The sequence below is a fragment of the Urocitellus parryii genome, unplaced genomic scaffold (assembly GCF_045843805.1).
Source record: "Urocitellus parryii isolate mUroPar1 unplaced genomic scaffold, mUroPar1.hap1 Scaffold_40, whole genome shotgun sequence".
NCBI lineage: Eukaryota > Metazoa > Chordata > Mammalia > Rodentia > Sciuridae > Urocitellus > Urocitellus parryii.
The window spans coordinates 7,564,400-7,589,871 of NW_027553586.1; the positions used below are offsets into that span (position 1 = coordinate 7,564,400).

A 25,472-nucleotide genomic window follows, 5' to 3' on the forward strand; every position below is an offset into this window, starting at 1 on the left:
TTGAGGAGTGGGGGCAGATAAAATGATTCCCAGCATCTTCTATAGCACATCCTCACCAGCATTTTTTACAGGCACTTCCAGCAGTCCCGAGAGAAGTCAGAGACCCTGTTGGCTACCTTCTTACCTCTCCCACTGCCAAACTCTTATAAAGAGAAGGTGCCACTGAATACCTCATCTCACCATGAGCTGCCACCTGTCCTTGCAGAGCCGCTTTGCTACTACAGTGCTTTATGGGATCCACTTTGGCAAAACCATAACCATCCTGATCACCAGACCCAAAAGCCCTTTCTCAATTTCAATCTCCCTGGATAGTCCTGCGGCACTCCCCATCCTGCCCTCTTGCTCCCCCTAGGGGATATACTCAGCCTACTTCCTATGGCTACAGGAACCAGAATCTTACATAGTGTTGTTACCTGGCTTTCATTTGCTACTTGCAACTCTCCACCTCCCTAAGTACTATCTCTTAGGAATTCTGAACCAATTGGGATCCACATCATGGGACTTCATTTTCATTTTGCCCTTTTAGATTTGGTTAGTTATCTCTAGATTGCCTATTCTGTAACTTGGAAACTTTAGCTTGAAAATACCAGAGATGAAAACTATGACAAAAACTAAGCAAAACCATACCTGTTATATTTATATTTAACTTTGGTATATATATAAAACCAAGCCAAATGGCTCTGGTATTTAGTACCCAAAACAGAAGAAAGCCAAGTATTTATGATGAGGCTCAGTCCATACTGGGACCCTTCCCTCTTCCACTCCTTGGACTGTCTCCTGGCTTCCCTCGCTACTGCTCACTCACAACGTGTCTTTAAGGAACTACCCATTTTTTAAATGAAAACCTCCTTATTATAGTAACTAAGAGCATGTAGTTGGAAGTTAAAGAGTGCTCGGATTAGAGTCATGAATCTGATGTTTGGAAACTTTCTTAAGATGGAGGTAAAGACAACGTCTATCTCATTTTTTTGTTATTCTTCTTCTGAAACAACTGGAAAAAGTGCAAGTCACACAATGCTTAGCACACAGTAAGCATTCAATAAGTGTTCAACGCATCTTTATCTGTTCTCTGTTTCTGTTGTGTTCTTCTTCTAAGACAAGGAACCTGCTTTCCTTTTTCAGGACTTCACTGCTCTATACTGCTTAGATTTATCAAACCAGAACCACATCTTTTACTATTAGATTCTTTTAATAACTTAAAAAAATGTCCTACTATATTTTGAGACAAGGCAGTGAGTTATCACCCTTGTTCCTGGCAACCATAAATAACTCACAGTCTGGTGGGGAGGAAAGAATCAAGACAGAACCAGAGTGTGATTTCTTGCCATGGCTTGGGCAGGAAGTCCCACCGAGGTCCTCTCCACCAGCCCATAGTTTGTACTGGCCCCAGGATCTGGTCCCATGGCAGAGTTTGCGCCTGTGCATTTCACAATGATGTGCTAGCAGCCAATGTCACAGGGAAACCCCTGACTGAATGCCTGGAGCTCCCTCCACTGGGGAAGCGTCTCCTCTAACTCCTGACGCCTGTGCCTTCACAACAGCCCATGATGAGCTCCTCTCCCAAGGTCCTGTGAAGAAGGACACCTACAGCGTACATGCACCTCTCTCTCAAGCTTTCACCTTCCATTTGAAATTGCCTCTTCAATAGTGTGAAATAAAATGCACAGCCTGCCCAGCCACCATGACAGAAGAGCATGCAGAAGACTCAAAACACAAAAGGCCAAAGACTCCAGTTACTCTTTAAGATAAACAAAAGTCAAGCAAACAAACAAAACCTAGGGTTCTTCTTTCAGGATCTAGTACCCCCAAATCTGTGACCCTTTCCTGCAGGTCAGTGACTCCCTAACAAAAACAGCACCTTCCCTGTCTGCAATGCTGATGTGTAAAGATACAGATGTGAGAAAACTGCCATTTTTAAACTCATGCTTGGGCTAGTTGTAAATCTGATGATTCTGCTTGTAATACTGTGTATTTTTTTCCCTTTCATATACCTCTTGAATTTTTTGATAAGCTGATCCTTTTAAAGCCTAGTTTTTCTTGCAAACTTTTCTAATTCCTTTCTTTTCTGAGTCTCCCTCTAACAACAATGTATATTGATTTTTACTACAAACTCTGTTGACTAAAGCCTATATTATCTTCATCTTTCTAATTTCTATCCCTATCTTCCTACTTTCTACCCTCATCTTTCAGGCTTAAAGGCTTAAAGCCATCTTGGAACTTGCTTTCTCTCACTGCCTGCCTCAAAACAAGAGCCAACTCCTGTCATTTCTCTGCAGTTTCCTACAGCAGATCTTCCCACAGCTACTACCTTTTCTCAGACATTTATTACTCTCTTCATGACTGAATCATGCTAGATACTAGGGGTTGATCTCTTTGCATCTAATCCCTCAGAAGGACCTGGGGTATATTATAATATAGGTTCAATTTTATCTCAAAGGCTGCTGCTAAGGAATAACTCTAAACCTCCTACCAAAAGAGAGCTCTCTAGGATATTCTAAGACAGCATTTGACTCCCATATAATTTTTCCTTCTTCAACAAATTAACTCTAGTGCTTTCATCCCTAAATCTTATGGCATAATTTTGAATTCCTAATCTTGTTCACTCATCTCTGAGTATGGAATGAGTACTGTAAGTCACTACTCAAAGGGTCTGGGATTAAGGAGGAGGTATGGAACTAATCATCACTGATTAAAAAAAAAAGGAAGAAAAAAAAAAGAACTTAAACAAATTCTCTCTGAGGTAACTCGTGGCACACTCATCTTTAGAAGCCATGAAGAGATTAGATCCATGATGTTCAGTTACACGCTCAAAGTCATACATCCAATAAGGGATAAGATGTGAATTTCAATCCAAGTTAGATGGTTCAAAGCTCATTCTCTTTATTCTATTTTCTCCGCCTTTAAATGCCACCCTCATTTTTAGCTTGTATGGCACCTTGCATGTAGTTAGGTACTGAGAGGGTAAGAATTAGGCCAATGAAAAAATGTGTAATTTGCAACAATGGGTGGTTAATGCTGGTCCTTTTTATTTGCATTCTCATTCACAGAGAATACTGGTTATAAATCATGAGACTCTAAAAAGAACACATTTTACCTGGAGGTCAGGATCAGCCAAAGGTTTCTGGGCTCCCAGAGTAAAATGGTCTCTTTCTATAATCGTGTTGGTGAGCTGCAGTTTGGAGGCTGCTTTCCTATAAACTATTTCTTCCACAGTGTCTCGGCCAATCAGCCAGATCACTTTCACAACCCTGTACGGGAGTCAAATGAGAGCAGTGTTAGGAGTCTGCAAAGCTGGAGAAAAAAGCATGCCAGGAAAATACACCCAAAAGGAAGCAGAACCAAATGCCACATTCAGGGAACAATGAAAAGGACACTGCTCATTGGGACCTGAGCATTTGTTAGAGAAATCTGGCCTCAACTTCTTCCTGAACTTTTCCCCAAAAGAGAAAGAGGAAGGAAGACGAAGTGACCACTATTGGGCCTTCATCTGCAGCCAGGATAACCCCTGGCAGGCATGTTACCTCAAGTCAAAGGGTAGCTGAACACAACTTTGTTTCCTCTTTGTGGTACTGGGAACCCAACCCAGGGGAGCTTTACCATGAAGTTATAATCCTAGCCTTAAAAAAAAAGTTTTGAGACAGGGTTTAGGTAAGTTGCAAGGTTGGCTTTAAACTTGATCTTCCTGCTTGAGTCTCCCATGCTGATAATGATTACAGGCATGTGCACCCACTGGCTTTAACTTCATTTTAAAACTGAATTAGGATCTAACGTGAGAATCATGAACTAAATAAATTCTAAGTTTCTTCTAATCATTTTGGAATTTAACTGTTCTTTTCAACAAAGTGAGTCTGAACTGATCATGTGACCACTGATCCCCCAACATGACTCTACAAGCCAGCAGCACAACGGGGTTCAAACCCAGTGGTCTCTAACTCCAACGTGGCACTGTTGTCAGGACTACATGGTCCACCTTTCTCCCCAATCCACAGCTGCAAGCCAACAGAGCAGAAAGGTGCCAATGTCTAACTCACTCACTTGTTCTGGCCAATTCGGTGAGCTCTGGCAGCTGCCCGCAAGTCATTTTGAGGATTAAAATCACTGTCAGAAAAAATAACAGTATCTGCTGCTTTTAAGTTCATGCCAACTCCACCTGAAAACCATACAAAAAAGGAGCATGATCAGCAACACACAAATAAGGAACTAGAAAACACACAAGGCAAGACTGGGTCCTACTGAAAATCTGAAATCAGTCCAACTAACTGGCTTCATCCTTCAAACTGACATTTCTGCCCCAAACTTCAGGTTTTGACCACCCTACAGTGGTCAAAAGTGCTACCTCACCTTTCATTGCGTGAACTGGGAAATTTTAATTATCAAATATAACAGAATGAGAGGTAAGCAGAAGAAAAGGATGCTTAAGTTAATTGCGTGAAGACATTTAATATTTGTTTGAAAACCTTGATTGGATTTTGCTTCAAACAGTCTGTGAATAAGGACACAAGTTCTTTCAGAAAACAGCTCCAAAAATAAGAATTCTGGGGGCTGCAGTTGTAGCTCAGTGATAGAACACAAGTGACAGAACACGTGAGGCACTGGGTTACTTCCTCATCACCACATAAAAATAAATAAAATAAAGGTATCATCTGTTATGGTTTAGATGTGGTGTCCTCCAAAAGCTCACATGTGAGACAATGCAAGAAGGTTTGGAGGAGAAATGACTGGGATATAGCTTTAACCTAATCAGTGAATGAATCCCTAATGGGATTAACTGAGTGGTAACTGGGGCAGGTGGGTGTGGCTGGAGGAAGGGGTTCATCAGGCACATGGCTAAAGGGTATATATTTTGTATCTGGACAATGTAGTCTCTCTCTCTCTCTCTGCTTTCTGATCATGATGTGAGCTGCTACCCTCAGTCACACACTCCTGCCATGATGCTGCCTCTGCTGGAGCTCCAAGGAATGGAGTCAGCCTTCTATGGACTAAGACCTCTGAAACCATGAGCCCTCCAATAAACATTCCTCCTCCACAGTTGGTTCTGGTCACAGAGGTGAAAAAGCTGACTAAAACAGTGCCCATCTACAACTAAAAATGTATCTTAAAACAACGAGAGGTCTGCAGTGGGCAGTAAGAAACACACATGACCACACTTGCAGCTTCAACAAGGTAGGAAGACCTGACGCTAGCTATGATTAGAGCAGATGATACCTGCCTCTGAGTGGAGAAAACCTGAGAGTGTCTTCCTGTACTGGTTTCCACACTGATCAAAGAAGATGTCATAAAATCAGTTCAAGACAAGAACACTCAATGCAACAACTCTCTGGTCTTTCTCCAATGGTGCAGGAAAAGGCCAAAAGAGCACTTTGGGTTCAGGAATTTAGAGTACTAAGAAGCAAACCACAGGTTTCTCTTTGATAAATGTGGAAACTGTACACAACATACTCTAGCCAGGGTCGTTGGAGCTCATTGCTAAAACAGGCCTAAAAGGGCTTGTTCCAAGAACTGAATGAAGGGTTCCTTTCCACAAGGATTACTAACTCCCGGCTGGATGTAAGACAAGCCAGGCAGGAACATTCTCATTGAAGTCTTCCTATAAAATCAAAGTTGGAATAAAGAAATACTAATGACTGAATACGGAGAAAGGCTAAGTTATACCCAATAATAAGAGCTACACTTCTACTTTACTACTGCCAAGCACTGCTCATGGCACTTTACATGCGTTGACTCTTTTAACCCTCACAACAACCCTGTGTCCTTGCTAGCACTATTCTCATTTTGCAGATGCTGAAATGGAAACAGCCAGATTAAGGGATTTATTTGAAGTTGCACCACTAGAAGATAAAACAGTCAGGATTCCATCCCATATTCCAGAATCTGAGGTCATTACTCCTGGGACAGAGACAGGGTCTCACAGTGTTGCCCAGGCCGGCCTTGAACTCCTGGGCTCAAGCCATCCTCCTGCTTCAGCCTCCTGAGTAGCTGGGACTGTAGGCATGCACTACTGTGCCAGGCTCCAGAACCTTTTTATCCACTGTATGCTAACTATCGAGGCAGTTATCTCATTTGAAAATGTGTTTGTGTTCCATAAGAATTATCTTTCTTGGGCTGGGGATGTGGCTCAAGCGGTAGCATGCTCGCCTGGCATGCGTGCGGCCCGGGTTCGATCCTCAGCACCACATACAAACAAAGATGTTGTGCTCGCCAAAAACTAAAAAAATAAATAATTCTCTCTCTAAAAAAAAATAATAATAAAGTTGCTTTGTCATCACTAAAAAAGTTTAAAAAAAAAAGAATTGTCTTTCTCTTGAGTTAATAGTGGCTAGTGCAGCCCTTCTTCACCAAAGATGATATTTTAAGCTGCATTTTGTTGTTTGGGACATATTCCTAAGCTATCGATGCCATCTGCCGGCAATATGTGGTAACAACCTCGTGGAAAGCTGGAAGGAAACATTAAATGAAAACACGGCACAGCTATAGCTACAACATGATGGCACGTATGACAGTTAGTGCGTGGAAAAGGCTAATATCCAGGACTGCTTCAGCTCCTAGATAATCTACTCTGAGGCCTCCAAGGAGATTAACTAATTTTAGATGTTTCAAACATTATTTGCTCTCTAAATATGAAAAATAAAATCTTAAAACGCAGGGCTGGGGATTTGGCTCAAGCGGTAGTGTGCTCGCCTGGCATGCGTGTGGCCCGGGTTCGATCCTCAGCACCACATACAAACAACGATGTTGTGTTCGCCGATAACTAAAAAATAAATATTAAAAAAATTCTCTCTCCCTCTAAAAAAAAACCTTAAACACATAAATGGAATTCCTCTCCCAACACTCACCATGCCTTTGACCAGATCCTTTGAGCTTCCCCAAAGACTAATCATGAGACAATGAGACTGAATGACAGGGTGTGGTATATGACCTGGGAAGAGACTGGACCAAAGGAATCTGATTGTATCTTATTATTGGCTTTAAGAGAGAGGTAAGACACACACTGGAGAAATGATCTCCTGATACTCAAGGGTCATATCTAACACTTCTTTTATAGACCCATATAGTACAAAGCACTTACTAAGTGCTTTCTACATAAGGGTGACCTTTCTTTCCATAAAGACATTAATCTCTTTATCATCAAGGACACAATTCCTGTTTGTGTTCCTATATCTATTCCATCAGGATTATCATCAAAAAAATAAGATCATGAAACTCAGACTATGAATTCAAAATTAATTTAGGGCTTTTTGATTCAGAATGTAAGAAAAATTCCATTTCCCCAAACCGATTTCAAATTATTTAATACTATGTGAAAGCAACTGGTAAAACCACAAGTGTCATTTATTTATAATTAAGTCATATGGACAATACCATAATAATTATAAATAGCTGTCAGTTTCACTCTAGTTACATTTTAAACAACAAATCTTTATTAAACTTTATAACACTCTTCCAGAGGTACTCCTGGAGGAAGGGAAACTAGAAAAGAGATTATCTTATTTTCCAAATTCATGGCTGGGAAGGAGAATGAATGAATGTGAATAAAACTTTCCCCAAAATTAAAAACAAAACAGGACATTCCCAGTCAGTGGTCTAAGTGGATTAGAATTACTTTCCAACAGGCCCAGGTTTCAGCCTCCCTTCTAACGATCACAGCTTCACAGCTTGAACAGAAAAGAGCTCCACACGAGAAGTCCAGTACTAGGCTACGTAAGTGCTTCGATTCTCTCCTTTTTCAATGCTCCTTGGTAAGAACCTCTCCTTTCAGAGAATTAGGGGAAAACCTACCAGTGGTGTGATGACTATCTGCTTCCTCAACACCCATGGGCTTACCTGCCCTGATGCTCAGGAGAAAAACAAAGATGGGCTGCTGTCCAAAGTTCTTGATGGCCAGGTGTCTCTCTTCGCCTCTCACAGAACCGTCCACATGCTCATAGCTGTAGCCTTTACGTAGAGAAGACAACAACCACACACAGGCACTTACTCTTTGCAAGGACTCTTAGGAAATAAAATAATCGAGTCATTCCTAAGCCAATGCCTATTTATCCTTTCCACACCCAGGCCTGCCCTACTTTCAATAAAGCCCAAGGGAAAGATCTCAATTGTTTTATAACTTGATCTTGTTTCTTATTTTATGTGGTACTGAGGATTCAAACCAGTGCCTCTCACATGCCAGGTAAGGGCTCTACCACTGAGGCACAACCCCAGTCTGAAAGATCTAAATTTAGGGGAACAATTCATCACTTCACCAAAAAAATCACCGTAACACACTATCCTGGGTTTTAAAACCACAGGCAGCCAAAGTCTTTGGCATTTGCAGAGTTAATATTTGGTTTTGACTCTTCCCAGGCCACCCTAAATATCCATACCCTGGCAGTTGGTGACTGCTGAGACACAATCCTGACTTAGGCAAGCAGTAAGACAAGCACTTGGGAGCCTGCCTGATGACCCAGCACCTGCTTTTCAGCGAAGCTCTAGGGCTCTCCACTTGTCACCACGCATCAGGTCAGGAAGGGGAATTATAATCTCAAGTCATGTTTTAGCACTCGAGATTCCTCAATGTGCCAGTAGCTGAAGTGCCCAGTTACTGCAGTACTTGGGGGGCATCAAGTGGATCTGAGAGACCACTCTCAACTAAACTTTAAAACAGTTATTTCTGCGGCTGATACTCTCCCACAGGCTCAAAAATCAACCCCTGTTCAAGCTTTGTCCCATTATCCCACATCAATTTTATTATATATTAAGCAGAGTTCTCAAGTAACTGCCTACATTCCCTATTGTCACAGAAATAATTACTCTCACCCTCCCTCTGCTTGATTTGTGGGATCTCCATACTATCTATCTTCCCTTTCTTACTAATCCTGCATAAGTACACAACTGCTGAGCTGTTGAGAGACGCTGCAAGTGTTTGTCGCTGAAACTCGACTCACACATTTTTGAAGCCACTCAACATTTTCACAACGTCTGCTCCATACCCATCACCTGCATCACCTGGTGAGAATGTGGGTGTTACTTCTGCCCATGCGTCTCAACCCTGCTGTTGATCTTGCTTCACACACCACTCACTCTCCTCAGCCTTTTCACCTTCTTTGTCTTTAACCTTATCCTCGGTAACCTTCCCACACCCCTTATGACTCTCAGATGATGTAGTGGCCAAGGGGAGTCACCTTTGCAGTCCATACAGTCCTGGAGAATATCCAACATCTGGGTCATTTGAGAGAAGAGTAAGACGCAATGGCCCCTGGCAAGAAGAAGAAAAGGAGAAACTGCCAACTCTAGTAGTGTTTACGGGGAGTGACCCTCAGGCAACATGACCAAAGAGGACAACTTTACACATAAGGGAAATGCTAAAGTAGAAATATCAATGTCCTGTAACTTTTTCAGAAACTCTGAATACTTTATACAAGAAGACAAAGTGCCTCCACATGTAGCTGCATCCCTCAGAGCAGTCCCAGGGCACCTGTCAATTCACCAGGGAGTGTGAAAGCCCTGGCGTAACCAAGGAGCCTCTTTCTGGAATATCACTTCACTCAATGAAAACAGAAGTTTCATTTCAATAGTAAAATAAATATACATGTGAAGAGTAAAGGCAAGGTACAAATATGTGTGCACCTACTCCCCAAGATCCTGAAGAGCTATGGAAGGCTATCTACTGCTATTCTCTACTTGGCGGTACAAGTCATTACCATCTAGAAAAGTCGAGAAGCATCATGTTACAGAAGCAATCCACCATGGTACACAAGAAACTTACATATAGAGAGTGAAGAAAGGAAAGGATAATTCAAAATAATGTAGAAGAAACAAAGTCAAGGTGACAGCCCTTATCATCAGACATTGTTTTAAATTTGCCTGAACAAACAAGGACAATGCTGTCAAAACAATTTTTTTTTTTTAAGAAAACAAACTTACCTTAAGGTTGCCAGGAGAGTAAGACCAAGAGTTAGGGAGAACATCGGCCAGACTCTAGCCCCAAATTGTTGGAAAAAGCACTGAGTTTGAAGGTGAGTACCTCGATTCTTATCTCTCTCTGCCACTTACTACCTATGACATTGGGCATGACCTTTCAAGGTCATGAAAAACTTGGATGGAAGGTATCTATAGGTTCTTCTCCATCTCTAACACACACTTATGGTAGATATGTCAAAGGCCATAAAATACAGTAAGATGTGTAATTATGATTATTAACAGTTTTTTATATTTACATTTTAGTCATAGTTGAACACAATACCTTTATTTTATTCTTTCAATTTCTTTAGTTGTAGATGGACACAATAACTTTATTTATTTTTATTTTTGTACGTGGTGCTGAAGATCGAATCTCCTGCCTCACGCATGTGAGGCGAGTGCTTAGTCACTGAGCTATTTATTTATTTTTGTGTGGTGGTGAGGATTGGACCCAGGGCCTCACATGGGCTAGCTAGGCAAGCACTCGACCACTGAGCCACAACTCCAGCCCCAAGACATGCAATTATTTAATTTGCAAAAGACTGGGCAATTTTGACAAATCTGAAGTTTTAGGTTAGTTCAGGCCACACCTGGGGCAATCATCCTAAAGGCACAATTCTGAAATTCTTGAGTCTCTGGTCTTTTCCTAGATTACCCCTTTCCTGTGGTGATGAAGATGTACATGCTGGATACCAGGCTGCTGAACACTAACCAAATGTCATCTTCTGATACCCAACTTGCATTTCTGGGAAAGAGTATTCCCCAACTACACCTTGAGTTTAAATAAAATCCCAAAGATTAACAAGAACCAATGTTTACTCAAGCTTTATTATGTGTCAGTTCAATTCAAGGAAGCAGCAGGCAATTTTAAAAGAAATGCTCAAAGTTGACTCATCCTTGTGGATGCAACCAACATAGTTGGACTGATGAGGTGAACATACACTGATCAACAAGGTAGCAGAGTAAGGTAGGGCTTGCCAAGTCCTGGACTGAGATCCTAAATCCTGTAGGAATTCAGGAAAGAAAGGATAAAGGTGGAGGAGTGGGGTTGGATGAGATGGAATGGGGTGGGTGTACAGTTGCAGAGAAAGTAGGCCCTGAATTCCAGGCTTCTAAAAAAGGGAACTTGAATCAGTCTCAAGAATCAGTAAGTTCTTCATTACTCAGGTTTGAACCAGTCACTCCCCGAGAGCAGTACATGTCAACCTATTCCTACCTGGAATGCAGGAATGCCAGCAGCTTATCCAGCAAGTGAAGTTTCCCACTAGCCTCAATCAGGTGGTCTCCAACTTCAAAAGGCTCTGGCTCCACACCTGGAAAGCAGAGAGCCCAATCCTAATTGTGTGCCCTGAGTCAGGGCAAAATTCTTAAGTAGAAAACCCAATAGGTAGGCAACAGAGAGAGCCCAAGCTCTTTCTAATGCAGTAGGCCCTTCAGTCTCACCTATTCGAGGCATTTTCTAATTATTTGCTTAATATCAACTGCAGAGCCTGGCACATCCAAAAAGTCTAATAAATATTTATCTAAGAAACAAACTCACTCTTTAGGAAACCAAGGGAAAGGAAGATGCCAGAGATCAAGAAGATCCACAAAGGAAATTCTAAGGCTCTCATTCTAGATAAGAAATCAAGAAATAGGCTTAGGTGTGTATAAAAGTGATTCTCAAGGTACAGGCAGCAGTCAGAATATTCTGGAAGATGTCCTTCAAAATCTATGTTCCTAATGCCCCTTCTCCCTTAAAAAAAGTTCTAATGTGCACTTGATTAAAGTTCTGTTGAACTTTTAAACAGCTCCTAATGGTACTTGGCAGACTCCTTAAAACAAGTACAGCAGACCTTTTGCAATCTTTCTACACTAGGGAATTCCAGGGCCAGAGAATCGCCCATCAGAGTGCATCAAAAAACCCCAATGGGAATGAAAATGAAACACTACACATAAATTTGTGGCAACAAGAGCAGTGCTTAGAGGGACATGTACAGAAGTCACTAGGATGAAAGGAGAGAGCAAAGGGCACAGAGCAGGAGCATGCAGACAGGAAGAAAGGCAGGAAAAACTACTACCCCAGAAGCTGAGTGAAGAGCATCCCAAGGAGGAAGCCATCTGCTGTGTCAAGGGATCTGAGAGGTTAACGAAACATGAACTGACAATGCTGGGCATCACAGAGAACACAGGGAACTGGGTGTAATGACCGAGAGGGCTCAAGACGAAAGGAAATCCAATCCTGAAGAAGGGTCAGATGAATCCCCATTATGACCCATTCTGTAAAGCTGCCAGTTTTCCTCTCCACAACTGTCACTATCATGAAAGAAAGAAAAGCTCCCTGCCCTCCAAAAAAGCTTAGAAACATTTCTAGATTGTAGAAAAGTAGAGTCAAGGCAAATGCCATGGATCCTGCATTAAGAGAGAAAAAGGAAAGCAGCTTAAGGGATATTACGGGACATGTGAAGAAATCTTCAGTATGAATAACACGAGATATCATTAATATAGAGAAAATGAGAAGAAGCAGAGTAGACACATAAATGCAGCAGTTCTGTTGAAGAGTCCAGCTATGATTTTGGTTACAGAACTACTAATGAAAAATAATGGGGGGAAACAGGACACTGGCTCACCATCAAACAAATACGGGTGATCCACGCACTTTCGAAGCTGGGATAAGATATTCTAAAGTTTAACTTTCCTTGCCATCTCATTTTCAAATGCATCTGAAATTTTGAAGACAGAGAGGAAAAGGGACTAACAAATCAAAACACAAACACAACACAAACATAACCTTACTCATTTCATAGTATTTCCCTCAAATTTATACTAACCTCCCAAATGGCAGTCAATTGCACTGAGAATTAAAATCATACCCATATGGGATTTTCTTACTCTTCACTTTGTTTTGAGAAGGAAGTCTACAAGGTGAACTTAGCAGTGCTTTGTTAAAACAATTGTAAACTTCTAAAATTTCTTCTTTAAGTGCTATTGTGGTTTTAAGAGGGGAGAAAAAAAAGCAAATAGAGGATAAAAATCATGAGTAGACACTTAAAAGTGTTTGCTATATTGCAGGCATAAGAAAAAACATGCAAGAGGAAAAAGGGAAATTCCATCATGCAACAACCAAGTCTGAGCTACACTTAACACTGCTATTGTTCCACGTCAGGTGATTGGCATATCATTCAGAATACAAAATTCTACCTTATATTCTTGCTACACAAAGTGAGTGTAATCATAAGATATTTCCCTGCACAAAAATCACATCCCCATTTAGTTTCTTAATGGACCAAGTGCCCTCTGAATACCTAGGTCTTTCATCAAAATAGCCTTGTAGTATTTTTTCTGCAATGCTGACATGCCATGGTATATCACTACTTCTGTCTTCTTGGGAAGTTCTTTAGCTACTGCTGCTTTCACTCTCCTCAGCAGAAACGGCTGCAAGAGGTTGTGAAGTTCACTTGCTGTGGAAGGAAAAACATAAAAGAGTGTGGTACAAAAATACAGCAGAGGCGCCGAACTACTAGAGAACATGGAGCAACTCACTTTCCTCATTTTCATGCTAATTCTGCATTCTAGGTCAGTACAGTAGATGCTCCTGGACTTACAAAGGGATTACATTCCTATAAACCCATCACAAACTGAAAATATCTTAGATGTAAAAAATGCCTTGAACGGACCTAACATACCAAACACCACAGCTCAGCCCACCCTACCTCAAATGTGCTCAGCACTTGCATTAGTCCACTCAGAAAATAATCTAACCCGAAGCCTCTTCTATGAAAAACTGTGAATACTTCATGTAATGTGCTGAATGCCTGTGACTAAACAACTGACAACACAGAGCACTGTGTAGTATCAGTTACTTACCCTCAGGGTCACTGAGTCATTGGGGAGTGGTGCCACCCCACCTCACAGGACAGTACCTTACAACCTATCCCAAGCCTGGGAAAAGACTGAAACTCATGCCTTCTTATGGCTGAAGAGCATCCCATCCTGTATCTACACCACATTTCCTTTTTATCTGCTAATGGACGTCTAGGTGAGCTCCACACTCTGGGTACTGTCAAGAGTGCTGCAATGAACACAGGAGCACAGACATCTCTTGACGTGTCGATCCCCTTCTTCGACTATACACCCAGTATGGGACTGCTGAATTATACAGAAGTTCTATTTAGTTTTCTGAGGAAACGCCATCGTGGTTTTCACGATGGTCGTACTATCTCTATTCCCACCCGGGTGTCTCAGAGTTCCCCTTCCACCACAGCCTTGCCAGCGTGTGGTGTCTGTAATAACCATTCTAACGGGGGGAGGAGGTTTCCCATTGTGTTCCTGGTTTGCATTTCCCTGATGATTATATTGAACATTCTAATATAACTAACAATAATGCATTTTATATCTTAAACCAGTTAGAATCCAGAATTTTGAATATACTCACCATAAAAAATGATAAAGGTATTGCTATATGATATGCTAATGACCTAAGTGATCACTATGCAAAACATCAACAGGTATAAATATGTACCTCAAACATAGGTACAAATAGGTACACCAATAAAAATTTGAAATTCAAAGTACAGTTTCTATTGAATGTTGCTGCTTTTGTAAAGTGGAAAAGTCAAAAAATTATAAGCTGAACCACCATAATTAGAGGACCAATCATTTCTCCCTTTCCTGGTTTCTTCCTATTCCTTCTGGACTTGTTACTGGCTTTTAATACCCAAACTACAACACTCAAAGAACTGGATTCTTCTTAGGAATAATCTCATTTTCAAGACACTGTTTTCCAGGGTATTCTTCATTTCATCTCACTGATCAGCATACAGCCTAGAAATGCAGGGTGAGCAATACTGTCTCCATGTTTATGACAGTTAAGTGAGGCTCAGAGAAATCAGGCCACTTATCCAAGGACACACAGGTGAATGTGAAAATGGCGAGCATTAAAAATGGATTTTTAAAAACTTCTAATCCCTTGTTCTTTTACAGGCATCTTAGACTTCAAAAGCTACACTAAGTTGGAAGTATACATCATGCAGGAAAACCAGAAACAGAAAACAAAAATATAAGCAACCTGTTAAATGTGAAATTCAGATAAAGAATTCATAGCTCTTCAGTACCAGTGTGTCCCTTGTCATTTGTAATTAGATGTCCCATATCTGACAACTCTAAACATGGGAGTAATCAATCAGAGCAGGTTTGCAGGTCATCTTTACCCTGTGGTTTGGGAATTTTTGCTCTAAGAACCCTCTGCAACTCATATTTAACCAGCACACACATAATCACTGGGTGGCCCCCTGCCATCTGTTTTGGACAATCATCCTAGGGTATTCAGATATTATGGGAATGTTTCACAAGGCAGAGTGGCAAAGGTATAAGAAAAAGCTACGGTTATACGAATGAAGGCTTCCCTTTTCCCTTCCACATCCCAATCATCTCAAACTTCTGGTTAAAAGAAAACAGCAGTATTGCAGAATTCTTAACAGTAGTCTGGGTCTATAGCATGCACTTACTTTTCTGCACTGGCAAGTGGCATGGAAAGTTAACAAAGTCTATAATTTTTATAAATTACAAGTTGAAGCCGCATGGTGACATGAACTTGAGGCATGACGATGATAAGCTGAAGGCCAGCCTATGAAACTGAGCAAGACCTTGTCTCCAATTTTTTACAGAAGGACTGGGAATGTATCCCTGTGGTAGAGCACCCCTGGGTTCAATCTCCATACCACAAAGAGAAAAAAAAAATTGAAAAAAAATTAGAAGTTGGTTTTTAAAAAAGCACACATATCAGTGGGTACTTTCTACTTTTTCCAAAAGTGAACCAATAATCCTCACTGCAGAATCATGTAACAAACAAGTAAGAGCCATGGATAGCAGACAAGTGGACACCACATGAGGGACCATCATCTGCCTTATATCTCTGGTGGTTTTTCTCCCTGGAAGGCATTCTCCGGTTATTGATTCTCTTCCTTTTCAATCTGCAACTCTTATGCATTAGGGAAGTTTCTGTGTCAAGATCTCTTGGGGATAATTTGCTGAATGGGAATTAACCTGATTTGGACTCTTTTTCAATATCCCGGTAACATTCAACAAAATCCTCCATCTGTTCCTTGGAAAACAGGTCAGTTCCACAAAACTGAGGAGAGAGTAGAGCTCTTGGAGGCTGTTCTGGATAGGAGTTCCAGTCAACAGGAGACTGAAGACCACCGAGAACTAGAATATGTAAATAAACACAATTAAAAATCTCTACCACTGGGAAGCAAAACCAAGTGACCCATCACAACATTTATTTGAACACAGAGGGACATGATATAACACAATGAACCAAAGCAAATGAAATCAGAAGGCTCAGGTTCAAGTTGTACACTCTATTTAATGTGAGAAATAATACCTCTCCAGTTTCAACCATAAGGAGGGGATAATAATCTGTAAGAAGACACTCTTGTAAGCATGTAAGTGACATCGCGTTGTAAACTCTTGAGTATTACATGAGTATTCACTAGGGTTACTAAATGCAATCTATGTGAGGAGTCAAACTATGTTATGACCTACATGGGGGAATTAACTGGAGTATCTGAGTAAACACATTCATTCAAAGAGTTTGAGAAGCCAAAGTTATTTATAGCATCAGGCCTCTCTGCTACAAGCAAGCAGCAAGATTTACACTGACACAATGTCTGTTCATAAACTTTGCAATATATCAGAGTCAAGATATCAAGATTTCTAGATGTTTCTGGATAGTAACCTATGGACAGTCCAACATAAAAAGGGATTCTGTAAATTTTTGAGAAACAGGGCTAGGAATGTGGGTCACCAGCAGAACGCTTGCCTAGCATGCATGAAGCCCTGGGTCAATCCCCAGCATTTCCAAGAGAAAAAGGAAAAACACTGAGAAACAGATAGGAACACGGAGGATAAGAGACTAATGAAGGGAGAAAAACAGTAACAACAGATATCAGGCCAAGCAAGGTCAACCTCTGAGCTGACATTAACAAGAACTTATACCAGCAGAATTAAGTAATGTGGAAAAGTCACATCCTATGCATGTGTATTATTTTAAATATAGAGTACAAACTCTTGGGAAGGACATGTAACTAAGGGTCCCTAAAAAGAAGGCAAACAGGACAGCACAGATAGAGGATGCCCTACCTGGCAGGGGATAAAAATATTTGAAACTAAAAAAAATGATATATTCAGTAAAAACACTGCAACTTTTAGGCCAATAAATATTAAATACATAATCCAGGTCTAAGATTTTCCTCTAAATGACCTCTAAATTTAAGTGATTTATTATAGGATGAGGACCAAATTTTGATTATCTCAGAAATTAACAAGTGTGGTCTCATGAATGAGCAAATTTTCAAGTTAACAAGGAGAAGGTACTTCACATTTCATTGGCTTCTCAGAAACAAGGGCAGCTCCAGGCCACAATGATCTTTCTCATCTACTTTGCTGAATGATACAAGAGATCAAGAGAAGGGAATGCAATCAAGTGTATCATACTAAAAATACAACAGACGAGAGACTGAAGGCAATATGCTGTAAGAAATTGGTCTCTTCATGACCCCATGTGAAGGGTAAGTTTCTAAATAGGTAAATTGGGGGAGGCGTAAGGTATATCCAATGCATCTACAACTGCAGACAGGAGTATAAGATCTTTATTTGTAAAAAAAAAAAAAAAGAGAGAGAGAAAAATTAAAAGCACTCAAAAGACAGTTGAAACATCTCCAAAAATACAATGCATTTTATTGGGGTAGGGTCTGACTCATTTGATAACTAGATTTTAGTAAATGTTATCTTCTATATAAAAGAGAAAGGAATAGTAATTAGCCATATTAAATACTACTTTTGTCACTGCCCTCCAAAATAGGTTTATTTAGCTCTGCAGAAGTCTTAATACAGAAGTTTTAATTTATGAGATGGACATCATTATCTGAAGTACATGTATGAAGACATGAATGGTGTGACTCTACTTGTGTACAACCAGAGATATAAACAATTGTGCTCTATATGGGTAATGTGAATTGTAATGCATTCTGCTGTCATATATTACAAATTAGAACAAATAATAATAATAATAATAATAATAATAATAATAATAAAGTTTCAATTTAGTTGGCTATGTATAGACTAAACTAAGTGGTTTTAAAGGGGAGTTAGAGGGGAGAAGGAACGGTGAACAGATGGGTATAGCATTTCTGAGCCAGGAAACTGCTCTGCATGATACTATAGGGTGGAAACATGCCATCACCTGTTTGTTCAAACTCACAGGACACGCAACAGCGAGTGAATCCAGCATTACGGACTCTGGTGACACTGTGGTGCCAATGTAGTTCCATTAGTTTTAACATCTCTCTTCAGGGAGAGGCTGAGATAGGGGAAGCTAGGCTTGTAAAGGGGCAGGGGATATATGGGAACTCCCTGTACCTTCTACTCAATTTTGTTGTAAACCTAACTTGCTCTAAAAATAAAATCTATTAAAAAAGGAAGGGGGGTGTGTAAAAACTAAGACTATCCTTTGAGTTTACCTCTGAGAGTGTCTTATGCAACAGAGAGCTTTGGCTTTTCAATCTGTGGGCTTCATCCACAACAAGAACACTCCAGGAGAAGCTGTGAGAGAAAATCCAAACTTTCAGCTTCGTGTAGCTCAAACATATTTCACAACCACATCTTACTATACAATTATGACGTGTTAGAAAGACTAACAGCCCACTCTGTTAGAAGCATACCTGGCATGGTGACCTTCCTATCTGGAAAGGTTACCATGTGCTTTATTTTCCCCTCAGATGAGAGAGATCTATGCAGAAAGTAAGGAGCCGGAGACAGAAATGAAAGGATATGTTTATCATATTGTACTATGTAACAGACATTGCGCTTGTGGCTTTGTGTGCAATTTAATCCAAGGAATAAGACAAGTAATCATAATCGTGCCAACAAGGACACTAAAACTCTGAAAGGATAGGAAACTAGGTCAAGATCATAAGGGCAGAGCAGAGAATCAAACCCATAAGAAAAATCAGGAGACAGTGATGTCACAGCAGCTAAAGGAGTAGGACTTTAAAATGGGAGAGTGGTGAACAGGATCACGGAGATGTCCAGGATGATGCAGCCACTGGACTTGTTAACGTGGAGGTCATTGGGGGCTGCTGCCACAGCATGTTTATAGTATAGTATATCACGAGAGCAATTTCTCAAGAAGTTTCAGTCCTAGAATTATATTTTTAACAGATGCTACTGGTGAAAAGCTGTTAAAAAAATCCAAAATATGGAAAAAGATTGGATGATATTCTAGATGTATTAACTTAAAATAGCAAAAAAATGAAAATAAACTATCTAATAATAGGTGATAAAATGATAAATGGTAGCTGCAAAATACAATAATGAAAAAGGTATAAATATTGAATATCCTTTTAAAAATGTGAAAATCATGCAAAAGATAATAAAGTGGGCGTTATAAGACTTTTAAGTTTTTAATTTTACTGGTAAACATTATGGAATCCCACTGCATTATTTTTGCACTTGTAAAACTAAGTGTGTCAAACAAAAAAGTGGGTAAGGAAGGACAATACCTGAAAAATTAAAACAAACGTCTGTGTAAAGGCTGGCCTATAAAAAGGAAGCCTTCCTTCCAATACCACGGCAGACACTACAGACATACAGGAAGATAATCAGAAATGATGTTGAAAACTTGTACTCCAATAAAATAGAAAACCTCAAAGGCATCGACAAATTTCTAGAGTCATATGATTTGCCTAAATTGAATCAGGATGAAATACACAATTTAAACAGATCAATTTCAAATGACGATGGGCTGGGGATGTGGCTCAAGCGGTAGCGCGCTTGCCTGGCTTGCATGCGGCCCGGGTTCAATCCTCAGCATACAAAGATGTTGTGTCCGCCGAGAACTAAAAAATAAATATTAAAATTCTCTCTTTCTTTCTCTCTTAAAAAAAAAAAAACATTCAAATGACAGAATAGAAGATACTATCAGAAGTCTACCAACCAAGAAAAGCCAAGGACTGGATGAATACACAGCCAAGTTCTACAAGACCTTTAAGAAGAACTAATACCAATACTCTTAATTAATTTCAGGAAATAGAAAAAGAGGGAGCACTTCCAAACTCATTTTATGAGGCCAATATCACCCTGATTCCAAAACCAGGCAAAGACATATCAAAAAAAGAAAACTTCAGGCCAGTATCTCTAATGAACAAGATACAAAAATTCTCATAAAATTCTGGCAAATAGAATACAAAAACATCAAAAAGATTGTGCACCATGATCAAGTGGGATTCATCCCAGGGATACAAGGTTGGTTCAACAGAAATCAATAAATGTAAGTCATCACATCAACAGACTTAAAGATAAGAATCATGTAATCATCTCAATAGATGCAGAAAAAACATATGACAAAATACAGCACTCCTTCATGTTCAAAACACTAGAAAAACTAAAGATAACAGGAACATATCTCAACATCATAAAGTCTCTCTACACTAAACCCCAGGCCAACATCATTCTAAATGAAGAAAAATTGAAGGCATTCCCTCTAAAAACTGGAACAAGACAGGGATGCCCTCTTTTACCACTTCTATTTAACACAGTACATGAAACACTGGCCACAGCAATTAGACGAAAGAAATCAAAGGGATACATACAGGAAAAGAACTCAAATTGGCATAATTTGATGATGATACGATTCTACACCTAGAAGACACTAAAAGTTCCACCAGAAAACTTCTAGAACTAGTAAATAAATGAATGTAGCAGGATATAAAATCAACACTCATAAGTCAAAAACATTTCTGTATATCAGTGACAAAGCCTCTACAAAGAAATGAAAAAAAAACTATCTCATTCACAATAACCTCAAAACAACAACAATAAAACAAAAACAAAAACAAAAACAAAAACAAAAACAAAACAAAAACCCCAGAACACAAACAAAAAAACTTGGGAATCCACTTAAGGAAAGAGGTAAGAGATCTGTATAAAGAAAATTATAGAACCCTAAAGAAAGAAATCAAAGAAGGCCTTAGAAGATGGAAATATCTACCTCGCTCTAGGTTAGGCAGAATTAATATCTTATCAAAATGACCATACCACCAAAAGCAGTTTACAGATTTAATGCAATTCCAATCAAAATCCCAATGGCATTCCTCATAAAAACAGAAAAAGCAATCATGAAATTCATCTGCTAAGATAAGAGACCCAGAATAGCTAAAGCAATCCTTAGCAGGAAGAGTGAAGCAGGGAGCATCACTATACTAGACCTTAAACCATACTACAGAGCAATAGCAACAAAAACAGCATGGTATTGGCACCAAAACAGACTGGTAGACCAATGGTACAGAATAGAGGGCACAGAGACTAACCCACAAAATTGCAATTATCTTATATTAGACAAAGGTGCCAAAAAACACACACTGGAGAAAAGATAAACTCTTCAACAAATGGTGCTGGTAAAACTGAAAATCCACGTGCAAAATGAAATTAAACCCCTATCTCTCACCGTGCACAAAACTCAAGTCAAAATGGATCAAGGACCTGGGAATAAAACCAGAGACCCTGCATCTAATAGAAGAAAAAGTAGGCCCTGATTTCCATCATGTGGGATTATCCCCCAACTTCCTTAATGAGACTCCTTTGGTGCCACAATTAAAATCAAGAATCAATAAATGGGATAGATTCAAACTAAGAAGTTTCTTCTCAGCAAAAGAAACAATTTGTGAGAGTGTACATCTTGGGAGCAAATCTTTACCCCTCACATATCAGACACAGCACTCATCTTTATGGTATATAAAGAACTCAAAAAGCTAAACACTAAAATAAATAAATAAATAAATAAATAAATAAATAAATAAATAAATAACCAACCCAATCAATAAATGGGCCAAGGATCTGAACAGACACTTCTCAGAAGATAATATACAATCAGTCAACAAATATATGAAAAAAATGTTCATCAATGCTAGCAATTAGAGACATAAAAATCAAAAGTACTCTTAAGATTTCATCTCACTCCAATCAGAATAGCAGCTATTATGGATACAAACAACAATAAGTGTTGGTGAGGATGTGGGAGAAAATACACTGCTGGTGGGACTGCAATTGTTGTAGCCAATATGGAAAGCAGTATGGAGATTCTTTGGAAAGCTGGGAATGGAACTACCATCTGACCCAGCTATCCCACGCCTTGGTCTATACTCAAAGGACTTAAAAACAGCATACTACAGGAACACAGCCACATCAATGTTTATAGCAGCACAATTCACAAAAGCTAAAATGTGGAGCCAACCTAGATGCCCTTCAGTAGATAAATGGATTAAAAACTGTGGCAAACATACACAATGAAATATTACTCAGCAATAAAAGAGAAAAAAATCATGGCATTTGCAGGTAAATGGATGGAGTTGGAGAATAATGCTAAGTGAAGTTAGCCAATCCCAAAAATCCAAATGCTGAATGTTTTCTTTGATATAAGGAGGCTGATTCTTAGTGGGGTAGGGAAGGAAAGCATTGGAGGAACAGACAAACTCTAGATAGGACAGAGGGGTGGGAGGGGAAGGGAGGAAGCATGGGGTTAGAAGTGATGATAGAATGTGATGGACATTATTATCCTAAGTACATGTATGAAGACATGAATGATGTGAATATACTGTGTATACAACCAGAGATATGAAAAAAACGTGCTCTATATATGTGATATGAATTGCAATGCATTCTGCTGTCATACATAAATAAAAAAAATAATACAAAGAAAGATATTTAACCCATAATGAATGTGTTGGTCAGCTTTCTGCTACTGTGACAAGTAGCTGAGATAATGAGTTTATAAAGAGAAAAGTTTTACTCTGGCTCACAATTTTGGAGGGTCAGTCCTCCATCAGCTGGCCCCCTTGCTGTTAAGCACACCATGGCAGAAGGGCATGGCAGAGCAAGCCAGCTATCTCAAGGCTGGGACAGAGAGAGCAAAGAAGAGGATGAGGCTGGATCCCTGCTACCCATTCCAAGGACACACCCTCAATGAATGACCAGAAGACATCCCATGAGGGCTCACCTTTCAAAGGTTCCACACACTCTCACCAGTTTCATGCTGGGGACCAAGATTTTAACATATGAGCCTTTGGGAGATATAGAGGATCCAAACTATAGCAGTAAATCTCAATAAGTACTAGCTGTTAATAATATCATCTTCTTCCTCACTTTTACTCAACTCTTTTTTAAGCATCTCTCCTTTTTCCCTCTTATTTAAACCATTTAATAAATATGTTTACACAGTTCTTGTGTCCCACAAGCACTGTAAGAGGAATTTTGGAGGGAAGGAATTAAATGTGGGAAATCTGATCACAGAGGCTCACAGTATAGGCGGTGGGCAGTTTAATAAATACACTGGCACTCTACCTACTGGTGAGCACATGCCACCCTTTTGCCTTTGTTTCTGTTTGTCTGCATCTGCTATAAGACTACACACCCCTGAAAGTCAAGGTCAATGTCTTAATCTTCTCTATCCCTATGGCCTCATCTGGACCATGATTCAATAAATATTTGCAGAAAAACAACAACAAAAACAAAGGAAGCCTTCCTCCTCAGGCTACAGAGAAAATGAGGAAGAGAGCCAGAGACAGACACTCAGCTAATGAGAGTGGAGTAGGAGAAGACTGAACTGGGGATCCAAAGAGAGGGCAGGAAGTCCAAGGAGAGCACTGGGCAGAATAAGCAGGGGATATATTTAGGATTATAAGGAGACAGGGTCCCCATGAGGTTGGACGGTGGTTATGACATAGGTGGTGAGCGTCCATAGTATAGTTCTACTCAAAACAGACTAGGTCTGATGCCTTTGGAAGGACTAGACACAGATATGTATATACACAAACATCTAAAAATGCTTATTTAACGCAAAAGGCTAAGTGAAGTGGATTTTGGTTCAATGAGTGAAAGTGGATTGAATCACTCATCAAAGGAAATTAAAGATTGTTTCCCGGAAACAAAAGTAGAGGGAATTCCAACACAAGAATGGAGAGTCCAACAAGGGAACTCCTGATCTTCTCAATCCAAGATTTTACAAGCCTACTGTCTGTTGTCCAAAAGATTGCAATATTTCATGGTGATAACATACAACTTTAAATGGCCTTCATAAACCTCTTGAGTGCAGATTTTATCACATTGCCTATTTTCAGAATGTAAAATATAGCAATGGAGAAATATAACATTAACAAACATACTAAAAGAAACAACTATGTTGTTGGGATTCTTGCTATGAGTCAATATTATAAATGTCCCTTTATTACTAAGGCTCTTAAATCCACCCAGAAATGCATTCAGAACAGACTGAAATATAAAAATGTGTTTATGCTGAATAAGGTGACATTTCAATGCTTCTACATACTTAGAGATACTCTCTTAAAAACATGGTCCAGGGCCTGGGGCTGTGGCTCATCAGTAGAGCACTTGCCTAGCATGTGCGAGGCCCTGGGTTTGATCTTCAGCACTACATAAAACTAAATAAATAAAATAAAGGTATTGTGTCCAACTACAACTAAAAAAATAAACATTAAAAAAAAGAGGCCCAAAGCACCAAGTGCTGGGTTTGAATGTCTGCTCTGCCTTACTTGGATTCTTAATCTCTTAATTTCCTCATTTGTAAAATGAATAATAATCCCTGCCTACTAGGATTTTCATGAAACCAAAATGGGACAATTTACCTAAAGTACCCAAGAACATTTATGTCCCAATCTTATTACCTTCTGAGACCTGCCAGATAGTACCATGTTTCATGGATATCTTTGTACTCCTCACCCCTCTATTGTACAGACCATAGGGCAGCTCTATAATTTACTTTCCTGGTTATTACCAGTAACTCCCTTTCCATGGAGAGACTTCAAAACAAGACAAGTTGGATATTAAGTAGCCAAGAAGAGCTGGGGGAAGGACTGAGTGGAAGAGCAGTTGGGAGGCTCTCAGCTCAATGCCCAGAACCATAAAATGAAATGACATGAAATAACGTGACACGACATAAAATGAAATAAAGTAAAAAGAAAAAGAGGGAACACATCATATGTTCATTTAAATGTAAATTAAGTAAAACAAAATACTGGATGGAATCATAAAATCTTGGGCCCAGTCATCAAAGTAAGAGTAAAACAGAAACTCATTCACAACAATCTGGATGAGGAAAAAATATTTAAAATATTGATAAGGCCCTTTGAGAACAAAACCTTCTGAGTATGAAAGATGCACACAGGGTATGATGGGGCACACCTACAATGACAACTACTTGGGAAGCTGGAGGATTGCAAATTTGAGTCCCATCCCAATGACTTAGTGAGACTATCTCAAAATAAACAATGAAAAGGGCTGGGCATGCAGCTCAGTGGTAAATGCCCCTGAGTTCAATCCCCAGTACCAAGACATAGTTAAATGGACAAATTACAAGTATACTTCAAACTTCTTTTCCAAATAGTCAGTTCTACAGCACTGACTGCTGCTTGGTAATTGCCAGGAAAAGGCTCCTATACTACAGTGAAATCTCAAGCAGCAGTCCTGACAGGTGTCTGTGCAAGTTA

General features: G+C 39.7%; 1 protein-coding gene across 1 annotated transcript in view; it reads right to left on the reverse strand.

The window, feature by feature from the left end:
- Positions 1–23,001, reverse strand: part of LOC144252333 (chromodomain-helicase-DNA-binding protein 1-like) — a 113,015-nt gene extending 90,014 nt beyond the window's left edge. Inside the window, 11 exon segments of the mRNA XM_077794729.1 lie at positions 3,095–3,248; positions 4,036–4,150; positions 7,822–7,932; positions 9,156–9,229; positions 11,150–11,246; positions 12,543–12,635; positions 13,218–13,373; positions 15,958–16,032; positions 16,035–16,119; positions 18,435–18,516; positions 22,967–23,001. Coding sequence (XP_077650855.1) covers positions 3,095–3,248; positions 4,036–4,150; positions 7,822–7,932; positions 9,156–9,229; positions 11,150–11,246; positions 12,543–12,635; positions 13,218–13,373; positions 15,958–16,032; positions 16,035–16,119; positions 18,435–18,516; positions 22,967–23,001 — 1,077 coding nt within the window.
- Positions 23,002–25,472: the final 2,471 nt, after the last annotated feature.